Source organism: Netta rufina (genome assembly GCF_964035555.1).
Source record: "Netta rufina genome assembly, chromosome: 11".
Taxonomy (NCBI): Eukaryota; Metazoa; Chordata; class Aves; order Anseriformes; family Anatidae; genus Netta; species Netta rufina.
This window is the reverse complement of record NC_140134.1, coordinates 22,274,758-22,296,625: the sequence shown is the minus strand read 5'-3', so window position 1 is coordinate 22,296,625 and position 21,868 is coordinate 22,274,758. Positions and strand designations below refer to the sequence as shown.

At 61.5% G+C, this 21,868-nt stretch overlaps 1 protein-coding gene across 1 annotated transcript in view; it reads left to right on the top strand.

Annotated features, from left to right (window-relative positions):
* Positions 1-1,808: 1,808 nt before the first annotated feature.
* RASGRF1 (Ras protein specific guanine nucleotide releasing factor 1) overlaps positions 1,809-21,868 on the top strand; it is a gene marked incomplete at its 5' end in the record, with an annotated part of 30,325 nt that continues 10,265 nt past the window's right edge. Inside the window, 12 exons of the mRNA XM_084293384.1 lie at positions 1,809-2,084; positions 12,153-12,259; positions 12,662-12,809; positions 15,271-15,363; positions 16,055-16,308; positions 17,151-17,230; positions 17,705-17,898; positions 18,278-18,387; positions 18,932-19,050; positions 19,482-19,642; positions 20,337-20,400; positions 21,053-21,189. Coding sequence (XP_084149510.1) covers positions 1,809-2,084; positions 12,153-12,259; positions 12,662-12,809; positions 15,271-15,363; positions 16,055-16,308; positions 17,151-17,230; positions 17,705-17,898; positions 18,278-18,387; positions 18,932-19,050; positions 19,482-19,642; positions 20,337-20,400; positions 21,053-21,189 — 1,743 coding nt within the window. The remainder of the gene's footprint in view (positions 2,085-12,152; positions 12,260-12,661; positions 12,810-15,270; positions 15,364-16,054; positions 16,309-17,150; positions 17,231-17,704; positions 17,899-18,277; positions 18,388-18,931; positions 19,051-19,481; positions 19,643-20,336; positions 20,401-21,052; positions 21,190-21,868) is intronic.

Below are 21,868 nucleotides of genomic sequence, written 5' to 3'. Positions count from 1 at the left end.
GTGGGATGCAGGAGCTGCGTGACCAGGCTGGAAGGGAAGAAGGGGAGAGCCCTGGGCCACGAGGAGAGTTGGATGTGCAGGTAAGTGCTGGAGCTTGCCGGACTCTACCCACCTGCAATTGGGGTAATGCTGGGAGAACTCGGCCAGGAGGACAGAGCCCTGCCCGTCAGCTGGAGGGGCGGCCGGGCACGGGGTGCTGAGGTGCCGAGGGTGCCCTGCTCCCGGCCACTCTGCCCCTCCTGGGCCTGACCCGGCACCCAGCAGGCACCCGCACCCTGTCCCATGGCGAGCGGCTCTGGGTGCCTGGAAATGGCAGCACCCTTCCCAATTCCAGCCCGTTCCCTCCTGTTGCCATGGCAGCCTGTGACCTCACTGAATTCCTTGGAGAAGTGCCAATATTTTCGGAGGAAACAAAGCTAATTAACGCGGTTTTCCTGATGCCCTCCCTGTCTGCAGGGGCTTGGTCACACCAGGCTGGGGTGCGACCCTCTGGCGGTGAGGGCAGGTGGGCTCACGCACCGCCCCGCAGTCACCCCAGCTCTGTGTGCCCATCACCGTGGGGTCTGACCCACCCAGTGCCCATCACCGTGGGTTTGGCCGACCCAGTGCTCCCAGCAGCAGGCAGCCCCCAGGATGCGGGGAGCACCGGGGCCCTGCCTGCCCCGCACAGGCTGCGGCTCTCAGCAGCACCCAGTTTTGCTGTGCTGTGCGTGGCACACCAGGCCCGCATGGCGAGGAGGGATTACAGGAACAAGAACAGAAACAAACGGAGACCTCGGCTCCTCTTCTCCCACCTGTGACCCCTGGCAGTGGCTGTGCCGGCGGCAGGAGCAGGGCTGGGAGGGGGAAGGCTGCTGGAGGGTGCCACTGCCTCGCCGTGCCGTGCGCCCACCGCAGCCTCAGGGAATGCAGGGGCTGGCCGGGCAGCAGCCGCTGGGCACGGGTCCGGGCCACAGCCACGGGTGGGGGACGGGAGTGGGGACATCCCGCGGTCAGCAAGGAGCCCTGGGCCAGGTGTGGGGGTGCTTCCCTGAGAGGCCCGAGGTTGGAGCACCCAGCTGAGCATCCCCTGAGCCCAGCCGGTGGGCTCTGAGGTCGCAGCTGCCCCGGGGGCCCGGCTGCCCCGGGGGTCCCACCTAACCGGTGCCCGGTGCACCGGGGCTGGGGGCTCCCAGTGGGCTGCGGGGGCGCTCTGCGGGCGAGCTCCCCCCCGCCCGGGGGTCCCGCTCCGCCGGGTCTCCCTTTACCCGGGGCTCCCTCCCGGCGCCCCGCGGAGCCGCTCCCGGTCCCGGTCCCCGGTTGCCCGCCGGGGCGGCCCCGGGGGAGCGGCGGGTGTGTGGGGGCTACCGGCCCTGCGCCCCGCGGCGGGGAGGCGAGCGGAGGGGAGCGGAGGGCGGCTCGGGGGAGCTCGGCGCGGCCGCCCCCGCGGCTGGCGGCGGGGCAGGGCCATCCCCGGCGCGGGGCGCTCCCGGTGCCGCCGTCCGCGGCGGCGGCGCTGGCACCGGCGGGGCGGCATCACGTGACGCGCCGCCCGCGGGGGACGCGGCTCCGGGACGCGGCGCTCCCCCGGCACTGCCGCCGCGGGCGCCGCGGGAGGCGAGCGCTGCGCGGGCACGGCACGGCTCGGTACGGCTCGGTGCGGCTCGGCACGGCACGGCTCGGCCCGGCATGAGCCGGCGCGGCGGCCGGCGGCTCTCCGGGGGCAGCGGGCGCCGCTGATGCGGGCGCGGGGGCTGCGGCTGCTCGGCAGGTACCCGCCCGCCCGCTGCCCGGCGGGGACCATGTGAGGAGCCGGCGGCGCCGCCACGATGCAGAAGGGGATGCGGCTGAATGACGGGCACGTCACCTACCTGGGGCTGCTGGCGAAGAAGGACGGCGCCAGGAAGGGCTATCTGAGCAAGCGGAGCTCCGACAACACAAAATGGCACACCAAGTGGTTCGCGCTGCTGCAGAACATGCTCTTCTACTTCGAGACCGACTCCAGCTCCCGGCCCTCGGGGCTCTACCTGCTCGAGGGCTGCGTCTGCGACCGGGCGCCCTCCCCCAAGCCCTCCCTCACGGCCAAGGACTCCCTGGAGAAGCAGGTGGGTGCCCGGGGCCCGGCCGAGCCGAAGGGGGATGCCCGGCGGGCCCCGCACCGGCACCGGCACCGCGGGGCACGGCCCCGGTACCCCCCCCCCGGGCTCCGCCGACGGGCACCGCGCCCCCCGGCAGCGCCTTGCCCCGCAGCGGAGCCGCCGCCGCCCGGGACCTGCCCACGCGTGACCGCGGCCGGGGATGGAGCGGGGGTGTCGGGGGAGTGGGTACCGGGGGGGCCGCCCGGAGCGGGCACCGCCGGGCCGCGTTGGCGGCGCGCCCCGGGGCAGCGGGTGGGAGTTCGTCGGGGGGGGGGGGCCGGGTGCTGCCCGGAGCCCCCCGTGCCGCCCCGTCACGGCTAATTAGCTGCCGTTAATTGGCGGCGGGGCTGCGGCGCGATGCGCCCCCCGGCGGCCGCGGCCCGCGCTTTGCGCAGCGAGGCTCCACGCGTGTCCGCGGCACGGAGCCGCCTCGCCCCCGCGCTGCCGGTGGGCACCCGGCCCCGGCACAGCCCCGGGTCCCCGTGGGGCCGCTCCATCCTCACCGGGGCTCGGCCGTTCGGCTGCAAAATTCGCCAGCCCGCGGCAACCCGGGGTGTGCGAGTGCACCCACGGGCGTGGGGCGTCCTCTGCCACGGCCGGCCGTGGGTGCAAGGCTCGGCCCCGGTGCTTGTGAAGATCCCGGCGAGGGAACCCACGGCCCGGCACCGCTCGGAGCGGGCAGCTCGGAAATGGGAGCGCAGTGCTCAGCGTGGGGGTGGCACGGGGCCCACTTTCACGGGGATTTCAGCCCGTGCCTGCTCCTTGCCCACGCCACGCTGTGCCTCTGCCACCAGCCTGCCAGCGAGCGCAGCACAGCCGCCTCCCGGGGACACGGCAGAAGCCGGGGGCTCCACATGCCACACGCAGGGCTGTTACTTGTCTGCAGTGCTCATCGCCAGATGCTAATGTCTGCAGGTGGAAATGGCACTGAAGGAGCACAGCCGCTGCCAGGCCCCACAAGGGTCGGGGTCCCTGGGCTCCCCAGCAGCCCGCAGGGCAGGCTGACCCCCCGGGTCAGCGGGGTGGTCGCTAGCAGCGCTGCGGGATGTGCTGGAGACCTCTGGCTCGGTTGTGTGGGGCCCTTTGCTGGAGATGGATCCATCCAAGCACTCGGGCAGTGCAGGGCTTGCTGTCAAGTGGGAAGGGGGTTTCTAACCCAGGGACACAAATCCCCATACATCACTGCCACTGCTTCCAAAATTACCCCCGGTCTCGGGGAGGTGGACAGGAGCTGGCTCGCTGTGGATGAATTCAGCCCCCAAATGTGATGTGTTGCACCAAGCCAAGTGCCCCCAAGTTGGAGGGCGCAGAGAAGCCCCTCAGCAGGAGCAGTGCTGGCGCCTTTCCCGGCGTGCAAAGCCCAGGCTGCGTGCTCACAGGAGGCACCGCACATCTCGGGTCCAGCTCTGCAGGTCTTGCATAATTTTGGCTAAGCAGGCTCACGGTGGAACGGTGGCGAGCATGCCTGCAGGGCTGCGGGACAGACCCCGCAGCGACCCGGCTGGGCCAAGGGACAGGCTAGAAGGAAACAAGCCACCGAATCGCCTCTGGCTGAGCATGGCATGCTCAGCACTCCAGAAACCCTGCCACGGCAGCGAGGCAGTGCAGCACCAGCAGGCCTGGCACGTCTTGGCACTCCCAGCAGGATCACTGGAATATCGCACTGCTGTGACCGAAATACCATTGTGTTTTTTTCTCTCACAGTCCTGCCTCTTGCATTCGAGTGGCCCCCTGCGTGCTGCGTGGTCTGCTTCCAGCAGCAGCGAGGGGCGTGTGTCCGCAGGGGGGTCACGCTGCTGTCCTGGTCTGTCAGCTACGCCCCCGTGGCAGTGTAATAGATGCTGTTGCTTGTCCCTGGTTTGGCTTAAATCAAGCTTGCTAGCCAGGTTTTGGCTCTTTGTGTTTGTACAGGAGGGATTTTCTGTCAGGTAAACGCTAAGGGGAGGCCGTCACCATCCCTTTCATTTTCAGAACACACCTGGAAGATTTACCCCTGGTGTAAAGGGGCTGCAGCCACGCGGTGCAGTGAGCTCCTGCCACACCACGTACTGCAAGGCCCTGACCCGGGCTGCTTTACCCAGGGCTAGCACCTGGCTCGTGATTTTGTAGAATTCACCGGGACAATTTTAAATGAAAGCGCTCGAACACTTGAATACCCGCTGCTTTGCAACGAATTAATCTCATACCAGATGAGATAAGCAGCAGAATATTCATGGTGCAGGTCTGCAGCCTGGGCTGTGCAGGACGCTGAAGGAAGGCAAACGGCAAGGAAAGCCGGCAGGTGTCTGAGGAAGGTGTCAGTCCTGCAGAACAGATGTGATGTTTTCCTCCAGCTCACCTGGTACCGAGCCTTGTTCAGCGTTGGTGGCTCTTCGGAAGGAAGGTGCTGAGGAAATTTCTAGCATTGCCCATCATCGCCGTTAATTGTTGTCTGAGGGAATTCATCCATCCAGGCAGCTGTGGGTCAGGCCGGGGGGACAGGGTTCCCTTCACAGAGGAGGTTCACATTTAGAGTCCTTCTTAACTGGGGTAAAACCTGGAAGGTTTCAGGTTCTCCAGAAAAGAGAATTTTTTAAAAAGTTGGTCTTCCAAAACCCTCTCTGTTTTAATGTCCATGTATTTTGCTTTGGTGTGGATTTTTTTCTCTGTGAATGCAGTGTATTTTTAGCATGCAGCACATGGGAGAATAAAGGAGCAAAGTTATTTGAAAAACAGAGGCACTGAACGGGGATTTGGGCACCTCTGGAAACTCCTCTTTTAGCCTGTGTTTCTGCAGATGAAATTTTCTTCAAACCTCTTTGCTTTTGCAAAATATTTCGTGTCTGGGTGGGGTGCCAGGCTCTGGCCCCAGGGACAACCCACTGCTCGGCTGCCAGGGGGTGCTGGGGGGCCTTTGGGGTGCAGATCTGACAGGGCAGTGGGCAGGTGCCTGGCCCTGCGGGGTGACCCCCCCCCCCCCTTTTTGTCCCCCATCGGTGCCTGGGCCGGGCGCTCCCCTGGGACCTGCTGTCCCCATCCCTGCAGCCAGCGAGGACGAGGCTATGGGGATTTTGGCGTTGCCACATCACAGCTGTGGGAGGCACGGGGGGCAGAGGAGGAGGGAGGGGGACAGAGTTCGAGGCGGGTTTGCAGGCCTGCACTGGTGCCATGAGTGCTCCACCAGCAGCCCTCTGTGGCTCAGACGAGAGCCAAGATGATGCTGAGTCAAGTGGCAGCGCTGTGCGAAAACCCTTGACTTGAAACTCGGGAGCACTCTGAAGCGAGGAGGCTTTTTTCCCACAAAGGCGAGGCTGCTCTTGTGCGCACACGGCGTATAACTCTGGATTTTCTTCCCCCATCTCTTAAGCTTTTGCCAGTGATAGGCATAACATTTATTGTCTGTGCTACTGGGGAGGCAGTGGGGACCGGAGGAAGCATCTTGTGAGATGCGAGGCTGGAGGGGAGCTGGTCAGCTGCCTGGTGGGGCAGTGAGGGTCGCTGGCAGTGGCTCCCTCCAGCCCTTCAGGGTGGGTTTCTGCTCCCCTCCATCCCACCCTGCTCATTTATTTCCCTGCACAGCTGAGGAGGGTGTGAGAAAACCACGTCTCTCCACAGCACCAGCAGCACAAGGAGCTGTGGGTGCCAACCAGAGGTACCGTGGGCACCGGGGCACCCCGTCCGGCAGCACCATCCCCGTGCCATGGGGCTGGAGGGGAGGGGTGGGTGCTGGGGCACCTCCAACCCCCCGAGCTGCCCTCCCATGGGTGCTGTCCTCGTGTGCTCCTCACCCCACGTCCTCCAGCAGGGTCCCAGCTGGTGCCCATGGAGCGCGCGCTGCACTGCCAGGAGGGAGCGACCCCGGCCAGGCTGGAAGCCGTGGCTGAGCCCTCGCTCCTGCCGCTGGTGGATGGGGAGCACGGGGAGCTCCCTGAGGGTGCACATGGCAGAGCTCACGGGTACAGAGCCCACAGAAAGGGGTGATAGTGGATGAACTGGAGGAAAGCTGCAAGTACAGCTGGTGGGAATGGACAAGCACCCGTCTCAGGGATCTGTGCCATGTCCCAGCTGGTGGGGACCACGCGGACCATGGGCAGTGGGAGTGGGAGCAGTGGCAGGGGAGCCACAAGCGGCTTTGAACGTGGCCCCAAAATGAGCAGCAGGAAAGGGAGAGCGGCGCTGGGCCTGTGGGCAGGGCACACGGCTCCCCGCGGGGACCAGCAGCTTGTGCAGGGAGGTGTTCGGGGGGCAGGCGTGGGGTGAGGGCGCTACCGCGGGCCGGCTGCCAGCCGCAGCAAAACAAAACCAGTGGGTGCCGGGCCATGCGGCAGGGCTGCGTGGAGACAGCACTCGGCGAGCCGCATGGAGATGCTGTCATCGGCCCTGAATCCGGCAGCAGCTGAGTTTCTGTACCAAGCGCGCTTTGCACGGGGAGGGACTGCGCTCGCCGTGTTCTAGAAAAGTCTGATTTTTCTTGGGGGTATCCGTCTGAGCCTGCTGCTGTCTGATTGCAGTCTCTCTGATTATTCACATTATGCTTATTCAAAGGACAGGATAATATAATGTGATCTGTGTGACTGATCGCGATGAAGCGAGGTAGCTGTGAGCGAGCACAGGACACCTTGCCTCTGCGGTGACTGGCTTTGTCATAGGATAAAAAGCCGTTCCCCAGATTTCTCATAGAAATCCCAGTAAGGAATTTTGGGAACAAAGTAGCCTTCTTACAGATGTTCTGCGAACAAAGGAGCTAAAGTCATTGAATAAATTATCCCCCCAGCAGTAAGCACAACATGAGCCGGTCAGGACAAAGCTCACTGCGAGCTGGCAGTGGGGCTGCACTGCTGGGGCTGCCGGCACCCCCCTGAAGCCCGGACCCTGCTGGCAGCGGGGGCCACGAGCGTCTGCAGTGCCTGTGGCCAGGCTGAGCAGGGTGCACACATTAAGCAGTCATCTGCCCGTGGTGTTCGGGGCTGTGCTTGTCTACACGTTTACAAATGTTTTTTTTTAAAGTCTCCAATCCACCTAAATCCACAGGTCCCAGAACATCAGGAGAGCAAGTGACGTGCTGTGTCACTGCTTCCTTTGGTGTGGGTATTCCAAGCTGGTGTTTTTTGGTGGTGTTCCAGGTATATTTGGTTACTGTGTGGTCAGTAGTAAATCCCCAGCTGTCCCAGCCATGGAGGGGTGCAGGCACTAAACGCCTCCCCAGGGTTTGGCAGATCCAGTCCCAAAAGTTCAGCACTGGCGGCTCAGATCCCCGCTGCCCCGGGAGCTGCCAGGTTGCTGGGTTGTTGAAAAAAGTGGTTTGGTGCATCAAAACCCCCAGCCGAAGTCGTAAAATGGTCATCAGGGTGTTTTCATCAGCAAAGACTGGAAGTCAGTACTACACCGTGGTTTCTGATAAAGGAAAAAGGCCGAGAGCATTTTCACATCTGAAACAAAACCAGAAGATCTGAAAAGCAAAACACTATTCAAAACTTTAAAGGATTTTTTTTTCCAGTGTGATTTTTTTGGGGGGAGATGTATTTGGGGGCTGCTTCAGAGCAGGAGACCTCCTGGCCCACAGAGCGCTGCTTGGCTTCCCCCGTCAGCCTCCTTCCCGTGGCTCTCTGCCCGTTGTCCAGCTGGGTGTTTATGAACTTGGAGTTAGAACAGTTTTCTAGAACCACGCGCTTCCAGCCAGGCTTTCTGCCGTGAGATGAAGGTGGCAGTAACTCCGCCTTCATACCCGGGGCATTAGGAACCTAAGCGAATTTACATGAAATCTGAAGTTTTGAACATAAAGTACGGTTCGTGAACTGTAAACCCGAACTACTCACCAATCTGCAGGTGGTCCTGGTGGCTTTGTGTTTTAAGCCAGTCCTTCCCTGTCTTTCACACATTCTCATCCAGGAGATTTGTGAAATCTGCCAGAGGGGCAGGGGAAAGGAGGGAGGAACCTTCCCCAGCCTGGTCCCTCGGCTCAGCAGCTGGAGCTGCGTGTTTTCGGCAGCACAGACACAGCGTACACATTTTGCACAAACACGCGGGCACAGAGGCATTGCAGCGATGGCAATGCTCGTACATGGAGCTGGGCAGAGGTTTGCATCTCTGCTGCACCCTGGCTCAGGGGTTTAGGGTTCTGCTGTGCCCCTCGTGCCCCCTCCAAGGTGACGGCTGCGCTCCCTGGCTGTGTGGGAACACAGCTTCAGAGCCTGCCTGAAGTGCCCGTGTGTGAGCCCCTTACAGCACGTCCTGCGGCACAGGAGAGAGCCTGCTGCCTCTGTTTTATTTTGTGATAGCTGCCTGTAAGCCAGCGAGCTGCCCGGCCGCCCCTCTCCATCTGAGTCACGGGTCCCGTCTCCCCAGCGCCCACGGTATGTAGGTCAGTGAAGCTAAAAGCTGCCGGTGCTGGCTGTGGATTTTTAGACTCATCCATCCAAAGCAGGCCGTTTCTCCTCCCTTGCCCTTTATGTCAGCTGCAATAACCGTCAGCGGCATGAGCAGGCGTCCGCGTACCTGTGTGCCACGGGCGACGAGGGGACGTGTGTCCCCGTGCAGGGGCAGCACCCCACTGCGGGACATGGGGCAGTGCCTGCCACGAGTGGGGGGCCCCACGGGGCGGCCAGGTCGGGCAGAGCCGCTCCACACAGCAAGTTGCTGGCACCCGCTGGAGCTGGGAGGTGGCACTGGGCACAGAGCTGCTGCCTCAAGTTGTGGCTGGTAATTAAACCTGTCCTTGCACCTGAGGCATCGGAGGGCTCAGGGGTCCTGAGACCCACTCCTGAGCACCAGGGCTCGGTGCTGAGCCAGCAGCAGCACCCAGAGGCGTTCAGCTCCAGGTCTGGAATAGTTCAATCTCCTATTTTTGAAACAATGCATGATTTTAAACCTTTGGTTTTTAATTTATTTTTTAACGTGTTTACTTAGTAAAAGGTAAGAAACAAAACCATTGCGGAGCGTGGTTGGGCCAACAGCAGTGCTTCTGCTTACGGCAGGTCTGCCTCTGCTGTTCCCTTCTCCTTTATTCTGAACGCTGCAGACCGGGCTGTTTTGTCCCCAGTACCTGCAGTGCCGGTGCTGTCCCCAGGTCCCGGGGTGAGGACGGAGCCCCTTGCTCAGCCTGCCCGGTCTCAGCGGTCGGACCCCATGCACCAGTTCCCTGTTAATGCCCCCCCCAGCGCAGCCCCTGCGAGCAGTGTGTGCCCACCCAGGCCTTGCCTCTATGGCACGCTGCTTGGCAGAGGGCAGAGCCGCCGGCTGCGCCAGCAGCGCCAGCCCCGGGGACATCAGACATGAGGGAGGACGTTTCTGTGGAGCTAGGCCCTGCACATTAATCACTCGGGTAGTCTCCTTCATTAATTCAAAGTCGTTTGTTGAGATTCTGGAAGCAGAAATAGCTCCCAAGCAGCATTTTGCTATTGTCCTCTTGTCTCAGTAAAAATAGCCGCGCTGGCGCTGGGGACCTTGCCGAAGTGGCAGCGGGAGCGGACTTCTGGAGAGGGGCTCGGGGTGCCGGGGCTGCAGCAGGTCCCTCCGGGCTGGGTCCCTGCTCCGTGCCACCACAGGGCCGTGGGGACACCTCTGGTGGTGGGGGGCAAGCGGGGTCCCGCAGGTCCCCGCAGGAGCAGCGGTTGTGCAGTGGAGACGTGGTCCTGGCTGCTCCCACGCTCAGCACCCCGCAGCAGCGCTCAGCATCCAGGTGCTGGCTTTGCCAGGCTGCAGGAGCTGAGGTTTTTCATGCCGGTGTCTGCCTCGGGCTGCGTTATCTCGGTGTGTTTGAGTGAAGTGTTTCAGGGGCTGAGGCGAAAGCAGAGTGCCTTGTTTGCCTGTGCTGAGAAATGCCTGCAGCCGGCTCCCTGTGATGCCTGGGTGGCTCAAGGCTCTGGAAAAAGGGTCTGGCTCCTGCAGAGCCCTGCCAGGGACGTGGTGCTGAGCCTGGCTCAGGCTGCAGGGAGCCTGCCCCGTCCCCAGGGCTGCTCGGCGGGCAGAGAGCGGTGCCCACGGGGGTCCCTGGGCAGCACCCACCGAGGGGCTCTGCACATTGGGGCTTTCGGTGCCTGCAGAGGGCAGGTGACGGCCGCAGGGCTGCCTCTGTCCCGCTGCGGGCTCAGGGCTGGTGGCTTTCTTGCTCCTTCTTGCGATGTTTTGCTTTGTGACCTGAAATGCCCCCGTGTCGCCCTGCAGGCAGACTTGCTGCCCCCCCCCCCCAAAGGATAAAACCTCTGCAGTGCTGGGGAGGGGGGGGGACGTGCATCCTGCAGCTGGCACCCAGAGCCCGCAGGCTGCAGAAGGCACCACAGGGACGGGGAGGCTGCAAAATGCCCCATAATGAGGGACTTGAGGAGCTGCGTCTGTCTCCTTTCTCAGAAAGCAGAGTGAGTGGTGGTTTGATTAAAGGTGATTTGGTTCCTAAGTACCTCCACAGCTGTGAGCTAATGAGGTCTGCAAATGAGCAGAAAGGGGACTGAGAAGGAGCAAATGTGAGCGGTGGTGGTGTGGGGACGGTCTGGCTGCCTGCACTGGCCCTGCGGGGAGCTGGGCTGGGAGGTCTGGCTGCGGGCAGGGGGACGGTGCTGTGGGGAGGGGGACGGTGCTGTGGGGGGGGGACGGTGCTGCTCTGGTGCCCTCCCAGCTCCTGCCCCGTGCCCCAGCCCTGTCTCGGGCTCCAGGCGCCGCTGGAGATGTTCCCGGGCTGTCGAGTGTGATGTGTCGCTGTGATAACAGAGAAGGCTCATAATTCAGGAGGAGATAACAGGTGGTGGGAGTTTTATTATTCAAATATAAAATAACTTCCTCCTTCCGAGCACGCTGCACTTCCTGGGTATTGTCTGTGGGTAACGGAGTGACAGCGCGAGCTGCGCCCTGCTCGTGGCTCCCAGGACCTGGCACTGGAGCACGAGGGGTGGCCGGGGGGCAGCATCCCCTTGGTGTGCAGGGGGCTCGGTGCTGCTTGCCACACACACACCACTGATTTTTGGGGCCATTTGTGCTGTGAGCCTTGCCCGGCACACGTCCTGCTGCAGTGGGAGCCCCGGGGACGTGGGGGCTGAGCTGGGTTTGCCCCCCAAGCACGTCCTTGCAGGCAGGTGGCAGGGCCAGGAGCGCTGTGGCCGTGTCCTTGTGGGGCTGGGGATGTTCCTGGGGCCTGTGCTCCAGGGGAGGGTTTCTGGGCTTGTGGACTGGACAAGCTGCTTAGTTAGCCCTGTTTGCAGGGGAAGGGGTATAAGAGAGCTGGGCATGCACCAGGGAGGCCCAACAACCTGCACGGCTCGAGAAGCCAACAGCTCCAGCAGCATTTGGGCTCCCTGGACAGAAGTGCAGGAGCTCGTGCTCGCTGCCCGCCGTCCTCAGAGCCGCGGCTGCATCAGCCCTGTCCTTGTTGGGTGTTGTTTTTTGCCCCGTTAATTCAGGACCCGTGTTAAGCTGAGCGGCTGAGGAGCTGGTGCCAGGAGGAGCTGCTCCCAGTGGGTTTCGCCTTGGTCCAGCCGCCGGCGGTGGGATCTGGCGCTGCCGCGTTACCGGTCTCCAAGGAGACAGCAGCAAGCGCTCCAACGGCACAAACCGCGAGCCAGCGCGGGCTGCCACCGCCAGCACAATTAACACAAATACTGTAAATGTCAAGGGAGGCTAAATATAGCTGCCGTGCCGCGTCCTGCTATGCTGCCGGCCCCGAGAGCCGCCCGGCGCTGGCGCTGCCACACGTGGGGCCGCGGCTTCGCCCTGGCACCAGGGGCCGCGGTGGGTCCGGCACCGAGTCCTGCTCAGCCCCTGCCCCGTGGTGAGGCTCTGTCCAGGGCTTCAGCCTCCTGGCTGTGGTTCTTTTACGTGGCTGCAAACAGCATTTGCCCAGCAGCCGTCACCTCCCAGCATTTCGTGTCCCCATCAGTGCCCGCGGTGGGGCTGAGCCTCTTGGCCAGCCGGCAGCATCTTCCCCCTCCCCATGGCCCTATGTCCCCGCGTGCTCCCGAGGCAGGACTTCCAAGGGCTTTATTTAAAACCAAGCAGCGTGCGGCTGACCATAAGGGGCCTTCCTGACGGCCCCGTGAGCGAGCAGTGACCCCCCCCTTGCCCCCGCAGCATTACTTTACCGTGAACTTCACCCACGAGAACCAGAAGACCCTGGAGCTGCGCACCGAGGACGCCAAGGACTGCGACGAGTGGGTGGCGGCGATCGCTCACGCCAGGTGAGGGCTGTGGGCCCCGCGTGTCGCCCTGCAGTGAGAGGTTTGGTCGTGATTTTTGTTTCATTTTATTGCCCTGCCGTTCCCTTAAAATCTGCATTATCTTTACTGTCTGCAACCTTCCCGCGGAACCCAAATCCTCTCCTCCTTGACCAGTCCCAAACCAAAGTGCCCCACGCATGGGGCCGGTAGCAGTGAGTGATGGAAGCACCGCAGCAGCAAACCTTGGCCGTGCCCTGCTACCTGTGCATCCCCCCAAGCATGTGGCAAACCCGTGCTGCCAGGGGGGCAGGATGCAGCCCCAGCAAGCCCAAGCGGCTCATGGTGGGGTCCCTGGGGAGGCACGGGGGCCGTGGTGGGGAGCAGGGAGCCAGGAGCCGTGCTAACGGCCGCGTCTGCCTGCAGCTACAGGAACCTGGCCACGGAGCACGAGGCTTTGATGCAGAAGTACCTCCATTTACTTCAGATTGTGGAAACTGAGAAAACTGTTGCCAAGCAACTTCGACAACAGATTGAAGATGGGGAAATCGAGATCGAGCGCCTGAAGGCAGAGGTACGGAGCCTGGCTTCGCTGCGCTGGGCTCGGACCGTGGTCCTGTGGGCACCTCGGTCTTGCTTTTACACTTGTTTAGTGAACCCCAGCCTGATCCTCATGCAGAGAGGGGTGAGGGTGTCACGGGCATGGAGCAGTTTCCAGGATTTGGGGTTCCTGTTACGTGAGTGGCTGTGACTGCCGGGGCAGGGGAACGTTTGCTCCATCAGAGAGGGCTGGGGAAGGGGCTGGCGAGTCCTGGTATGAGGTAGTGGGGAGAGATGGGGCCTCCTTGCTGTAACGTTTTGCCCTCTGTAATTTTCATCATGCACACCATGGTTGGACACCTCTGTGCGGGCTGTGCCTGGTGTTTTCGGGCACTGCAGAGCTGCAGGAGTAACAGGAATGGGAACGGGGAGGCTGGATCGCCTTGGGGAGGGACACTGCCTTTGCCAGCTGCAAGCTGCAGCCGTTCTGGTAACCTAAATACATCAGGGAATGAACATAAACCACGCTGTAAATAAACCAGTTCACTTGGAAGGGGCTCTCTTTCCAACGGGAGCTGCTCCCGAGGCCAGCAGCTCGGCCGTGGGCAGGCTGAGTGGTTTGGGTGAGGGCAGGCGAGGCTCCGAGACACCGCCGTGACTCAGCAGCCAGCTCCGAGGGCTGAGCGTGTCCCCTGCCCCCCACCTGCCCCCCAGCAGGGCTGCAGCCCCCGGCATCCCCACACTGCACAGCACGGGTGCCGCCGGGGTGCTGTGGCTGCTGCCTGGAGCTGTCGGCTCCTCGCCCCTGGGGCTGCCCCGGGAGCAGCCGTGGCACCACTGAGTTTGTGCTCTCCAGCACAGCAGGAGCGGTGCCCAAGCCCTCCACCTGCTTGTTGTGTCATTACGTGACGTCCCTGTCCCCCCTCTGGCCCCACCGTGGGCCAAGTTCCCATCACATTTCCCACCAGGATTAAGGCTTCGCTGCTGCCCGTCGGTGTTTTTGCCCGGGGAGGTGCGGGTGTCGCAGCGCCCAGCCCGGGGCTGTGGGTTAAAACCACGGGGCAGGGGCTGGAGGGAGCTGCAGCTCCGCAGCGCTTCCCCGGGCACGGGTACTTGGGCTTTTACCTTGCGCTGTTTTTTTTTCACTCATCTGCAGGCTTTGAAGTAGAGATCAAATGATCAGCTTCTACTTTAATGTGCAAATTTTGCTTACTCAATTAAACAAAACAACAACCACCAAAAAGCACGAGACCCCCCAACCCCCAGTCCTTTTCCCATGCTGCGTGTGTTCATCAGCCAAACAGCATAAACTTCACTTCCAGCCCCGGGAAGGATTATTTCCAGCCATTAACCGATAGGGAATCCAAAATAACCCCACTTCATTTTTTAGGAAGCTGTGTTTGATCAGCCCTAGTCACAAGTCAGCTGCCAGCCAGGGTGCGGATCATGGGGTGGTGCTGGCAGGCACTGAGATTCGAGGTGCAGGCGCTGCTTGGAGAGTTGAGGCTCCGTGTGAGTGCAGAGGGGAGAGGAGCTGCTGGAGGCCTCGAGCCACCTCTTCCCAAAAGCAGTTCTAGGGACGGGAACAGGGGAAGCCTGCAGTGACCCCATGGCCATGCAGGGCCCTGAAGGGCTCCGGGGGTTCCCCTGGTCATGGCTCGATCCAGAACATCCACCAGCACTGCTGAGCTTCGTTCACAGGCAGTGATCAGAGGGACACAAAGCATTTTCTACCTAATGATTGCATGAAAAATGTGGCATTTTGTTAAAGTTTGGAAGAGGCAATTCATTTAAAACGCTCAGAAATTTGTAGAAATAACTTCCTTTTCCTGGGCTGCGACCGTGCGGCAGAAGCAGCTCTGCCTCTGCCCGCCCGCAGGACAGCCGTGCTCTCACGGACCTTGCTTCCTTCCTGCCAGCCCAGCTCTCCAAAGACCAGCACATGCTTAGTTCATGTGTCCCTTTTTATTTTCTGGGTAGCACTTTTTGTTTTTTCTTACCCTTCCCTGTAGCTTTAGGAATAAGTTGCAGCGCTGGGGATAGGGCGATGGGTACGGCAGCAAGAAGCTAAAAATTCAAATGCGTAAAGCTAAAAATAGATTCAGCCAAATTTGTGCTGTAAAGCTGTGACTGAATCGAAGTTTGTCCCTCTCTGCAAGCTTCAGGGACTTCAGATCTTTCTGCCCCTTTCTCTCCAACTCACTTCTCCGGCACGGCACGTGGAGGTGCCCCCAGGCAGCAGTGGTGCAGCCGGTGTTTGGCACCCAGCAAGGTCTCCAGTTGTGCCATGTGGTCGGTGATGCAGGGAGGCTTCCAGCACCTGATGGGTGTGGGACACGTCCTCTTTTGGCTCTTCGCTGATGTCCCACTGAGGACAGAATGAGCCCGATGCTCACATCCTCAGGGCATCCCGAGCGCGTGCCGGCTGCTGGCACGGTGCAGGGGCGCTGGGGTGGTCACGGCGAGCCCCACTCACGCTGTCCCTGTGCCCGCAGATCGCCTCCCTGCTCAAGGACCACGAGCGCATCCAGTCCGTGCAGAGCAGCGCTCCGAGTGATGACGACAGCGACATCAAGAAAATCAAAAAGGTTTGACCCAGCTGGGGGACCCGCGGGGACAGGCTGAGGGCTGGAAGCGCGATCCTTGCTCTCCTGGAGCAGGCTGTGGGGGAGCTGCTGGAGCAGATATCAGGGATCATTGCTGCTCATCGAGGCTGTGAGGAGGTGAACGTGCCCTGTAAATCTGGGCGTCCTTCTGCTGGCTCTTTGCTCCGTCAGGTGCTCTTTGCTCTCCCCTGGTGACTGAGCAGCCATGGCCAGCTCACACACAAATCGCACCTTCTTACGTGCCACTTCTCCAGGGGCTGTGGTTAACCCTTGTGTTTTTAAGAAGAAAAACCACTGCCCAAGCAGAATTCTCTGCAGGAAGCAACAGCCCCTGCAGTGAAACCTGCTGCAAATTGACTGCCCTTGGTGAGAGCACGCCGTGCTGCACAGCAGGCGCCACTCACTGCATGCCCTGCTCCAGCTCCACGCCGTGCTCAGCGGCACAGGGCGAGCACATCAAGGCATGGGTGCTGCCCTGGAGCCTCCCCGGGCACCTGCAGGGCATAGGCCATGAATCCTGCATTTAGGTTGTGTTTGGGGTCCGTGGTCCTGCTGTGGGAAGGTGCCGGGCACGGTGTCTGTGCAGCAGGAGGGCAGGAGTTAACGCAACAGCCTCTCTTTCCATAGGGGTTTTAAATTCCCCTATGAATGAAAGCCCCCACTCGCTCGGCAGGTGCAGAGCTTCCTGCGGGGCTGGCTGTGCCGCAGAAAGTGGAAGACCATCATCCAGGACTACATCAGGTCCCCCCACGCCGACAGCATGCGCAAGAGGAACCAGGTGGTGTTCAGCATGCTGGAGGCCGAGGCCGAGTACGTGCAGCAGCTGCACATCCTCGTCAACAACTTCCTGCGGCCCCTGCGGATGGCAGCCAGCTCCAAGAAGCCCCCCATCACGCACGACGATGTCAGCAGCATCTTCCTCAACAGGTGGGTGCCAGCCTGGGGGGCTTCGTCAGAGGGCACGGGGCAGGGGGCGCTTGGGGAGGCTCGGGGCTCCCAGGGACGGGTGCTGGGGTGCTCCCCGGAGCCTGCAGCAGGGCTTTGGGACATGCAGGGCTCGGATGGGGGTGTGCTGGGGAGGTGTCTGCGGTGACAGTGCTGGGAGGGGGTGGAAAGGTCCCGCAGGGCACAGGGGATGGAGGCAGCGTGGCTGCATGTGGCAGGGAGCTGGCGCGGCGCAGTGCAGCAACCGGAGCCACCGGGCAGGGCTGGGGGATGAGGCGCATTGGGCAGGGATGCAGGCAGGGCTGCCTGGCGGGGAGAGCACCAAGGTGATTTATCAGCCACTGGAAATTAAACAAATCCAGCAAACAGAGATGAGACAGCAGCAGAAGGCATCAATTTCCCAAAGGGAGCAGAAGTGAGAGCAAAGGGGAATCCCAATCAGCTCCCAGCCAGAGCTGGGGGGACCGGGATTTGCAGAGCGATGTGTGGGGCTGTGCAGAGAAATTAATGGTGTTTGTGGGGCTGTGCAGAGAAATTAATGGTGTTCGTGGGGCTGTGCACAGAGAACCCGATGTGTTTGTGGGGCTGGGCTGGGAGGAGCAGGGGGCTCGTCCCCACACATCGGGGGTCTGAGGGCAGCTTCCAGGCGGCTCCTCTGTCCTCGCCCACCATCCCCTACATGCCCCAGGGGACCTCCCTTGTAGGGCCATGTCCCTGGGCTACCTGGGGGCTCCCCTGTGCCCCAGCTGGGTCAGTGGTTTGGTGTAATCATTCATTATCTGCTTCTCCTTCATCTGCCTTTCACCTCTGGGTTTATCTTCCAGCGAAACGATCATGTTTTTGCACCAAATCTTTTACCAAGGCCTGAAAGCGAGAATATCCAGCTGGCCAACGCTCGTGCTGGGTGAGTGCCCCTCACCCCACCCCTGCTGCGGGTCGTGCTCCACCCTCTGGTTTGCACTGCTCGTCCTAACGAGGCTGAGCAGACTTTCTGCTAATTGGTGGCACGTCGCTGCCAGCCCCTTGGCCTTGGTAACGTCGGGCATGGAGGCAAGGGCTTGAGCATAAAAACACAACAAAAACCATCAAAACCCAACCAGTTTCTGTGATCCCAGTTCTGCGATGTGAGCACGCTGATCAGTCCCCCAGCTAGCAGCTGGCAGGGGCTCTTCATGGGGCGCGTGCACTCATCCCAGCCATGCTCAGGTCCCCATGTCCCGGGTGTCCCAGCGTGGGGGCCCCTGCAGCCCCCAGCCCTGCAGCCCCCGGCCCTGCAGCCACAGCCCCGTGCTCAGCCGGGGGCAGTGGCAGGCAGAGCCCAGGCCAGGCGGGGCAGGGGCATCGCGCCCACCTCCCTGCTGCGCCTCTCTGCTCGCAGCCGACCTGTTCGACATCCTGCTGCCCATGCTGAACATCTACCAGGAGTTCGTCAGGAACCACCAGTACAGCCTGCAGATCCTGGCGCACTGCAAGCAGAACCGCGACTTCGACAAGCTGCTGAAGCACTACGAGGCCAAGCCGGACTGCGAGGAGAGGACCCTGGAGACCTTCCTGACCTACCCCATGTTCCAGGTGACCGCGGGCTCCAGAGGCACAACGTGGTGCTGCGAAGCCCGAGCCCCACGGGAAGCATCTGGTGGTGGGGAAGGATCAGCAGGGGCTGGAACCCGTGCGGAGCCTCAGCTGCTCGAGCAGTGCTGGGCTGGGGGTGTGGGGGTGACCCCGCGCTGCCAGGACAGAGATGGGGCACAGCAGGGTCCTGGGCAGACCCAGAGCCTCCCCTACCATTGCTGAGTTTTAGCACAAGGAGTTTGGGAGCTTTCACAACCTCCCAGATCAGGGGGTTGGAGGCAGCAGCGGGTGGGGACCGAGAGCCCTCTGTGCGCCCCCAGCCCACCCGCATCCCCCCACGGCCACGGCTGATGCCCTGCTGTGTTTTGCTGTGCTGCAGATCCCCCGGTACATCCTGACGCTGCACGAGCTGCTGGCTCACACCCCACACGAGCACGTGGAGAGGAACAGCCTGGATTATGCCAAGTCCAAGCTGGAAGAGCTGTCCAGGTCAGCGCTGCTGGGGGGCCCTGGGCCGGGGGCTCTGGGGCTGGGCAGGGGGAGGCAATGGGGCAGGGGCTCCATGTCCTGGAGGCACCCGGGACTCGGTGTCTGGTGCTTTCAGCAGGCTGAGAAATGAAGCAGTGGCAGCTATTTTCTGTGCCAAACCCACTGGTCCTCAGTCCTGAGCCCGCTCATGTTGAGTTTCCATCCCTTTTCTGCTCCTCAAGGAGCGGGGATGTTGGAGGTGGTTTCATGATGAGGGGGAATTTGTCTGCCCTGAGCCACAATTTTGTGATTTCCCAGAAAGAACAGGAGCACAAGAAGCACTTCAACCTTTAGAAATCTAGAGGTGTAATCTGGACCAATATCTAGGTTATCTCCTGAGCTCCAGAGCCTGTCTGTATAAATACAGATGAGGGCTGTAATTCTCTTGATATCTCTTCATTTGTAATCCTACCTACTGCAGCCCTCCAGGGTGTCGGAAGGGATCCACTGGGAGAGCTCGGGCACATTTCACTCCAACTCTGCATTTCTCTTCTCCCTCCTTCAGGATAATGCACGACGAAGTGAGCGAGACCGAAAATATTCGGAAAAATCTGGCGATAGAGAGGATGATTATTGAGGGCTGTGAGATTCTGCTGGATACCAGCCAGACTTTTGTCAGACAAGGTACCGTGTTCGTGCTGACCTTCCTCCCCTCCTCGCTTAACGCAACGCCCCCCGGCCCCCACCCTGGGCAGGCGCAGTCTGGTGAGCTGTGAAATCCAAACTCTCGCCCCTTTTCCACTTCTCCCTGCCCCAAAGCTCCTCGCTGTCAGGCAGCCTCAGCATCGTGGTGTAGCGCAGCACGGAGGCACAGCGTGCGTTGCTGTTACTGGGCTCCTACCCCAGACTGGTGGCGGGCACGGGGGAGACCGGGGGCTGCAGCCGGTGCCCTCTTGGTCTCTGGGGCCACAATAACCGCTCACTGGTCCCGTCCCAGCCCTGTGCTTGCAGTCACCCTGGCCACTGCCCGGCCCCAGGACCATGCCCTGTTCCCATCCCCATCCCCGCCGATGCGCGGTGGCGGTGGAGCCAGGGACGGTGCCTCTGTCTCGCAGGGTCCCTCATCCAAGTGCCGATGTCGGAGAAGGGGAAAATCACGCGGGGGCGCCTGGGGTCCCTCTCGCTGAGGAAGGAGGGCGAGCGGCAGTGCTTCCTCTTCTCCAAGCACCTGATCATCTGCACCCGGGGCTCGGGAGGAAAGCTGCACCTCACCAAGGTGGGCGCCAGGTGCTGGGGGCAGACGGGGGGGCCTCGGGCTCCAGCACACCCTCGCGTGCCTGCAGCCCCCTGCGGGCACTGGGTGATCACATTCCTTCCACGTGGCCGGGTGGCTGTCAGCGGTGTGTGAGCTGAGTCATGTGCAAAGACGAGAGACTGCCAGCTCTCGGCAAAGGAAGGTGCCTTGCAGCAGAAGCCCTGACAATCTATTCAGCGAGAAACTTAAATTACAGCCTAGGCTTCTGCACAGCACTCGCAGTCTTCTCCGGTCCCTTCCCAAGACTCAGGCTTTTGTTGGGAGAAGTTTTGCAGTTAATTGAGCAAGAATCGTAGAGAAATTGCTCGTTACTGGCATTAAATTATCAGTTTGAAAAATTACAGTCCGTGGCGAAGAGCTGATAATTACAACAACAGACTTTTGGGAAATTTAATTTAAAGCTCATATTAAATAATTTATAAACAAACAGTTGATCGGTTGTACAAGGAAAACTGACGCCCCAGCAGTCAGAAACTGCTTTTTTCCACTCAAATCTCTCTCTGTGCTGGTGGGGGCACCAGGAGCCCCGCGGCACCTCCCGGCCCCAGGCTGGGGAGCGGGGCTGCAAGCGGGGGGCTGGGGCAGGGACCCCCTCCTGCCCCGGGAGGGCTGGGGTTTGCTGTCCCACCTCTGACCTCCTACCCCTGCTCTGCAGAACGGCGTCATCTCCCTCATCGACTGCACCCTGATAGAGGAGCAGGAGAGCACCGATGAGGACGGTAGGTGCCCTCTGCGCCCCCACGGCCCTGGGGGCGGTCGCAGCGTGCGCGGTGCTGCCGGTGTCCTCTGTAACTGGTGTGGAAATTCTCCCCTGGAAGCTCCTACAGTCCCTCCGTGCGGGGTAAAACTGGCTGCACAGAGCTCCTGGAGCAGGTTCAGGTCCTGAATAGAGTCAAGGAAGTCATAATCTCCTGGCTGAATGTAATTAAGTAAATTAGTTACCGTGTACCAAACAGATGCACACGTATGCAAACAATCCTTCCCAGGCAGGCAGCAAGCACCACACAGCTCAGTCCAAAAAGGGAAAGATGCTGGACACTCAGCCGTGCCTGCTTAATTACAGATCAGTTGCAGAAGAGCACAGGTCCCTTTCTCCTGTCCTCATTACAGGTTTTCTAACCCTCAGCTGGAGCCAGACTCTCCCCTGGCACGCAGCACTGGGCCCGAACACGAGGCCATGCTCTGCTGGTAGCATGCAGACTTGGGCTGGCAAACACAGAGCCTTTCTCAGGAACCCATCGTGTCCTCACCCCAGACAACCCTCCAAATGCAACGAGCCTTAAAAAAGCCTTAAATACAGCGTATTCTGGGGAGAAAGGGGGTGGAGAAACCTTCCTGAAAGCGCTGAGTTTGTTTTTTCCTATTCCAAAGCAAAAGCGTCGGGGCAAGACATCGACCACCTCGACTTCAAAATTGTGGTGGAGCCAAAAGATGCCTCATCTTTCACAGTCATCCTCGTGGCATCGTCCAGGCAGGAGAAGGCTGCCTGGACCAGTGACATCAGCCAGGTAGGACCGAGCCGCCAAGCCCCGGAGCGAGGAGGTGCTTGAAAAGGAGGAGGTGGGGCAGGAGGGGGCCGAGGGCTGCAGCAGGTCGGTGGGGGCTGCGCCGTGCCCCGCTGTGTGCCCTGCAGTGGGTTTCTGCTCTGAGTCCTGCCCGTGGTGACACTTTGCGCCTGCTCTGTGCTTCCTTTGGACAAATGCCTTCAAAGACATTTTTTCCCAGGTGGGAGGATGAGGAAAAGTTATCCAACAGGGGCTGCCTCACAGCCACCGTGTCCTTGCCTGCGTCCCCTTGCAGAGCAGCAGTGCCCGAGGCCAGCCGTGGGCCGGTTCCTGGTGCCCACTCATGGCAGGGAGCTGACGGCTCCTGGCTGCTGTCACCCCGCAGCACCCGGTCCCCTGCCCCGCAGTGGGGCTGTCCCGATGCCGTGCGATGGCTCAGTCCCTGTCCTGCCCACACCACGGTCCCCAGCAGTGCTGGGAGGGAGCGCTGAGGTGCCACAGGGTCCTTGCCCAGCGCCCTGCAGCAGTGTGGGCACGGAGGAGCTCAGTGGGGGCGGTGAGGGGGGAGCACGGGTTTCTGGGGTCTGCTGCGGTGCCCAGTGCCTGGCAGCACGCTGTGCCAGCCGGGGCCTCGCAGAGCTCGGGGGGATGCCAAGTGGGGGCTGTCCTCACTGCCGCTGCC